The following is a 5,973-nucleotide window of genomic DNA, read 5'->3' as shown; positions in this document are numbered from 1 at the left end:
CGTACAGGGAGAGTTAACATAATCTTAGTACAGGGAGAGTTAACACAATGTTAGTACAGGGAGAGTTAACACAATCTTTGTAGGGGGAGAGTTAACACAACCTTAGTACAGAGAGTTAACACAACAACCTGTACAGGGAGAGTTACTACAACGTTTGTACAATTTTAGTACACAATTTTAGTACAGGGAGAATTAACACAACCTTAGTACATGGAGTGTTAACACAACCTTCGTACAGGGAGAGTTAACACAACAACCTTAGTACAAGGAGAGTTAACATAACCTTAGTATAGGGAGAGTTAACACAATTTTAGTACAGGGAGTGTTAACACGACCTTCGTACCGGGAGAGTTCACGCAACCTTAGTACAGGGAGAGTTAATACAACAACCTTTGTACAGGGAGAGTTACCAGAACCTTTGTACAATTTTAGTACACAATTTTAGTACAGGGAGAATTAACACAACTTTAGTACGTGGAGTGTGAGCACAACCTTCGTACAGGGAGAGTTAGCGCAACAACCTTAGTACAGGGGGAGTTAAGACAACTTTTGTAAGGGACTAGTTAACACAACCTTAGTAGAATACCAAGTAATGAAAGGGTGACAACAGGTGATACAACCTCAATCAAGTAAGAGGCGGTGTAACTATAACAGAGCGCAAACCGTACAAACTCGCGCAGATTTGGTATGATTTTAACGGGATTTTATAGATAGAGCTTGTCGATAAATGGATAGAACTTTACTCCAGGGGCCTTACCCCCAGGAGACTCTTGGCAGTGTCGGGGCGCGTTTTTGATTGTCACAGCCGGGATGGGGGCGCCCCTGGCCTGTGGCAGGTGGAGACCAGAGACGTTGCTCATCGCCCTACGGTGCACAGCACGCCCGGGCCCAGAGGGTCTTCCGGCCCCCGACGTCAGCCGTGCTGAGGTCCGGGAGCCCTGGCTTCGCGGCTAACACTTGGTAGGACCCTCATCACAGGGTACGAGTTAACACAGCGTGACGACAGGCCCCCGGTCCCCTCGGGCCGCGCGCATCTTTGGGGCTGTGCAGCGAGCTCAGCGCGGGAGGAAACTGTAGCCTCGACGGTCGCGTTGGACGCAGGCGGACCTACCGCTCTTCGCGTCCAGGCTCGTGTGGAGCCGGCGCTCGTCATCCGCGTGCGGTGACCATGCCGTGGGTCGCGCCTGTCTCCAAGGGCCATCTGCCCACGTGGGACGCGAGTGGCCACGGTCAGCGCGGTCGCCCCGACCCTGCAGCCATGCGAAACACTGTGCAAGAGGAGAAGCACAACGCGATGATGATTTGCCGGTGCGTGGAAGGCTTTGCGCATCACTTGCAGGCGCGAGCTGTCAAGGTCCCCAGACGGAGCCGTGGGCACCCCATAAGCGACAGGCGTCGCGGCTCTGAGGCCCCCTTGCAGGGAAGGTCGCTGCCAGGGGTCGGGACGCAAAGGGTGACGCTGTGGGAAGGCCACGTGGCCGTGCGCGTGCTTCCGTGTGTCCCTGGCCCTCGCGCGTCCTCCTCTTTGGGGCGCGAGGCTTCCTTCTGACGCTGCGTCTTTGCCGGGACGGGTCCCAGGCTGTTTCTTTGCGGGGCGATGCTGTTCCGGGCCCGACGGCGGGGCAGGCGGGGGGGGGGGGCGCTTTTTTTATCCACCACTTGTGGCGCCCGACGGGGGGGGGGGGGGGAACGGCGGGAGGCGGTACCCCAGAGCCGCTCGCTCGGGCGCCCCCTTGCGGGCTGCCCAGCCGCGGGAGGGGCTCGTCGCGCCCCCAGCCCTGGCCCTCACCCGGCCTGAGGACCAACCTGTCCGCTGGATGGCGACACCCTGGACACCTGGTCGACCCCACAGCGCCCCCCAGCGGCACGAACAGGTGCTTCCCGAGTGCACAGTGGAAGCGGATTCGAATTTGGTTTGGTTTTGTTTCGTTTTTTGTTTTATCTTGTTTTATTCTATTTTATTTTACTTTATTTTATTTTATTTTGTTTTGTTTTATTTTTTATTTTATTTTATTTTGTTTTGTTTTATTTTTTATTTTATTTTATTTTGTTTTGTTTTATTTTTTATTTTATTTTTTATTCTATTTTATTTTACTTTATTTTATTTTATTTTGTTTTATTTTGTTTTATTTTATTTTATTTTGTTTTGTTTTATTTTTTATTTTTTATTTTATTTTATTTTGTTTTGTTTTATTTTATTTTTTATTTTATTTTGTTTTGTTTTGTTTTGTTTTATTTTTTATTTTATTTTATTTTGTTTTGTTTTATTTTTTATTTTATTTTATTTTATTTTGTTTTGTTTTATTTTTTATTTTATTTTATTTTTTGTTTTATTTTATTTTATCTTTTATTTTGTTTTATTTCCTTTTGTTTTATTTTATTTTATGTTTTATTTTGTTTTGTTTTATTTTATTTTATTTTGTTTTATTTTTTGTTTTATTTTATTTTGTCTCGTTTTGCTATGTTTTATTTTATTTTATTTATTTTATTTTATTATATTTTATTTCATTTCATTTCATTATATTTTATTTTATTTTGTTTTGTTTCATTTTGTTTTGTTTTATTTCATTGCATTTCATTTTACTTTATTTCATTTCATATTATTTCTTTTTGTTTTCTTATGTTTTATTTTATTTCATTTATCTTATTTTATTATATTTCAGTTCATTATATTTTATGTTATTTTGTTTTGTTTTATTTTATTTTATTTTATTTATTTTATGATATTTCATTTCATTATATTTTATTTTGTTTTGTTTTGCTTTATTTTATTTTATTTCATTACATTTCATTATATTTCATTACATTTCATTTTATTTCATTTCATTTTATTCTATTCTATTCTATTTTATTTTATTTTGTTTTGTTTTATTTCATTCCATTTTATTTTATTTTGTTATGTTTTATTTTATTTTATTTTATTACACTTTAGTTAATTTTACTTTATTATATTTATTTATTTTATTTTATTCCAATTTATTTTTCCTGTTCCTTATTTTGTATTTAAATTTAACTTAATTTTTTCTTTATTTCATCTTACTTTACTTTAGATTTTAATTAGTTTTATTTATTTATTTTTAATTTTAAAAAATGTTTATTTATTTTTGAGACAGAGTGCGAGTCGGGGAGGGGCAGAGAGAGAGGGAGACATAGAATCTGAAGCAGGTTCCAAGCTCTGAGCTGTCAGCACAGAGCCTGATGTGGGGCTCGAACCCATGAACCCATGAGATCGTGACCTGAGACAAAGTTGGATGCTTAACCGACTGAGGCACCCAGGCGCCCCTTTTTTTAAAAATAAATTTTTTTAAATGTTTACTTATTTTTGAGACAGAGGGAGACAAAGCCCGAGTGTAATTTTTTATTTTATTTATTTGTTTCATGTACTCGATTCTGTTCTGTTTAAAATACTTATTTATTCAAATTTTATTTATTTTATTTGTTTTATGTACTCTAGTCTAAATATTTAAATACGTTAGTATTTAAGATATTAATTTAACATATTCAAATATTTGTGTAAGTTCTGTTTAAACACGTTTTTGTTTTCAATTTAAAAAATTAAGGGGCGCCTGGGTGGTGCAGTCGGTTAAGCGTCCGACTTCAGCCAGGTCACGATCTCGCGGTCCGTGGTTCGAACCCCGCGTCGGGCTCTGGGCTGATGGCTCAGAGCCTGGAGCCTGTTTCCGATTCTGTGTCTCCCTCTCTCTCTGCCCCTCCCCCGTTCATGCTCTGTCTCTCTCTGTCCCAAAAATAAATAAAAACGTTGAAAAAAATTTTAAAAAATTAACTGGAGGTTTCAATTTAAAATTTAATTTGACAATGTTATTGTTTTTATTTTTAAACATTTTTTTATTTTTAATTTTTTTGAAAATGTTATTGTTTTAAAATAGAAATACCACAAAGTTCACTGTTTTAATTGTTTTGCATGCACAGATCAGTGGCTCTGAGCCCATTCACACTGTTTTGCACTTATCGCCACCATCTGTCTCCAGAACTTTCCATCTTCTCAAACTGAAGCTGTGTCCCCATGAACCACTGACTCCCCGTCCCCGTCCCCAGCCCCTGGCTCCACCATCTAGTCTCTGTCTCCATGGATGTGTCTTGTTTAGAGACGCCATATACGTGGGATCACACAGGATCTGTCCTTCTGTGTGTGGCTTGTGTCACTGAGCATCATGTCCCCAAGGTCCATGCACGTTGTAGCAGGTGCAGAACGTCCTTCCTTTTCAAGCCTGCAGAATAGTCCACTGTGTGCATGGACCACAATCTGCTCATCCTTGCATCCATCCGTGGACACTTGGTTCTTCCACATCTTGGCTCCCGTGGACGACGCTCCAGTAAGCACGGAACCACAGGGTCTTTTCCAAGGTCCACTTAGAATTCCTTGGAGTCCACACGCAGAAGCCGAACTCCTGGTTTCCACAACCGTTGCGTCTGAGTTTTTAAGGAACTGCCATAGTGTTCTCCATGGCAGCACTGTGTCCTCTGAAATCACATCCCTGCCTCCCCGCGCTTCTGTGAGTGTGGTCCCCAGGAGGCTCGCTCACCGCTGGCCCCTTGTTTCCGAGGTTCTGTTTGCCGCCTGTGAGCTGGGTGTGTTTGACCTCCTCTCTGAGGCCCCAGAGCCCCTGGGCTCGGCGGCAGTGGCTGTGCGTCTGGGCACCAGCTCCCATGGGACACGGCTCCTGCTGGACACCTGCGTGTCCCTGAAGCTGCTTCAGGTGGAGACGAGCAGAGGAAAAGGTAGGCCGGCTTGGCATTTCAATACGTACGCGGCACAATTTTCCCGTGAGGAACCAGAGAATAAGTATTTCCAGCCGTGTAGGACATGTTGAAGCAGCTTTGGGCTCAAGGAGGCTTTATGTAAATGAGCGGGCATGTCTGGATTTCAATAAAACTTTATTTACAAACACAAGCAGTGGGCCACGTTTACTGCCCAGGCTGTACTTTGCTGACCGCATTCTAGGGGTCTCCAAGGGCTGGTGCATGCATTGCTACCCTCACGAGGTATGCAGTGAGCAAGCGAAAACGGGGGGAAAGCGCCCACAAGGGAGTAATTCTCAATCGAACTAAATCTATCCTGTTAAAGAGTTGCCATTCGATACGACGTTATATCCTTATTTTGGTGTTGAGTTGGCTTTTCTCTTATGAAATGTGGTGATGGTGGGTTCTGTTTTGCTTTTAATGTCCTTACTTGACAAAATTCAAGATTTTAGCTGTATGTTGCCCGTTCTGTCCATTTTTAGGATGGGAGATTCGTGAACCCTGGTTCCCACGACAGGAGACAAGGACGCACGCTCAGGCACGGGATTGGCCATTTACAGACGTGCAGGGAAGGGGAGGCTCGCAGCCGGGACTTGCCTCAAAGCTGCACCGTGGCCTCTGGGCATATGACAGTGACTTAGAATCCAACCTATTCTTTGTGTTTCTTTGCAGCTTTATATCAAAACACAGAGCTCTCCAGCACCTACCTGGTCAGGGCCAGTCCCAAGTACCAGGGCAACATGCTTCTGTACCTGGCCAGGACGACGTACCTGTGCTGGGGCCACCTGGCCCAGGCCGTGAGGTGGGTGAGGGGTCGGCAGCGTGGACGGGGCCCCAGGGTTCCCTGCAGGCTGGTTTCAGGGCAACTGTGCAGTTGAACTGCCATGTTTCCCTTAGAATCAAATGGAACCCTGCTGGGTCTGGGGTCCAGAGCAGCTGTGAGAAACTCCCTGGTCCTGACCGACCTAATTCACATAGTGCTAATCTGTCCTGATGACAAGTCCTTGACCTTCAGTGGTGCCCAGGGAAAGGGCCTTGGGCTGAGGAGGCAAAGTGGGGAAGGGGGTGTACAATAAGATACTGCTCCCACAACTATTCTTGGGGTTGGCACTGGGGGCGTCTGTGGCTGGGCCAGAGTCTGAGGTGGGGCGTCCTGGGCTGTGCAGGGAGTTGAGCAGCATCCCTGGTCTTCTCCCACCATGTGTTGCTACA

The 5,973-nt window shown here is 44.1% G+C and overlaps 1 protein-coding gene across 1 annotated transcript in view; it reads left to right on the top strand.

Moving 5' to 3' along the window:
- Positions 1-5,755, top strand: part of ASMT (acetylserotonin O-methyltransferase) — a 9,169-nt gene extending 3,414 nt beyond the window's left edge. Inside the window, exons 2-4 of the mRNA XM_040460151.1 lie at positions 4,566-4,740; positions 5,434-5,563; positions 5,659-5,755. Of these exons, the coding sequence (XP_040316085.1) occupies positions 4,566-4,740; positions 5,434-5,563; positions 5,659-5,755 (402 nt within the window). The remainder of the gene's footprint in view (positions 1-4,565; positions 4,741-5,433; positions 5,564-5,658) is intronic.
- The last annotated feature ends 218 nt before the right edge of the window (positions 5,756-5,973 follow it).

This window comes from Herpailurus yagouaroundi, unplaced genomic scaffold (assembly GCF_014898765.1).
Source record: "Herpailurus yagouaroundi ecotype Mexico unplaced genomic scaffold, PumYag 248, whole genome shotgun sequence".
NCBI classification, from domain to species: domain Eukaryota; kingdom Metazoa; phylum Chordata; class Mammalia; order Carnivora; family Felidae; genus Herpailurus; species Herpailurus yagouaroundi.
Note: the sequence above shows the minus strand (reverse complement) of the source record. Positions and strands in the feature narration are given on the sequence as shown.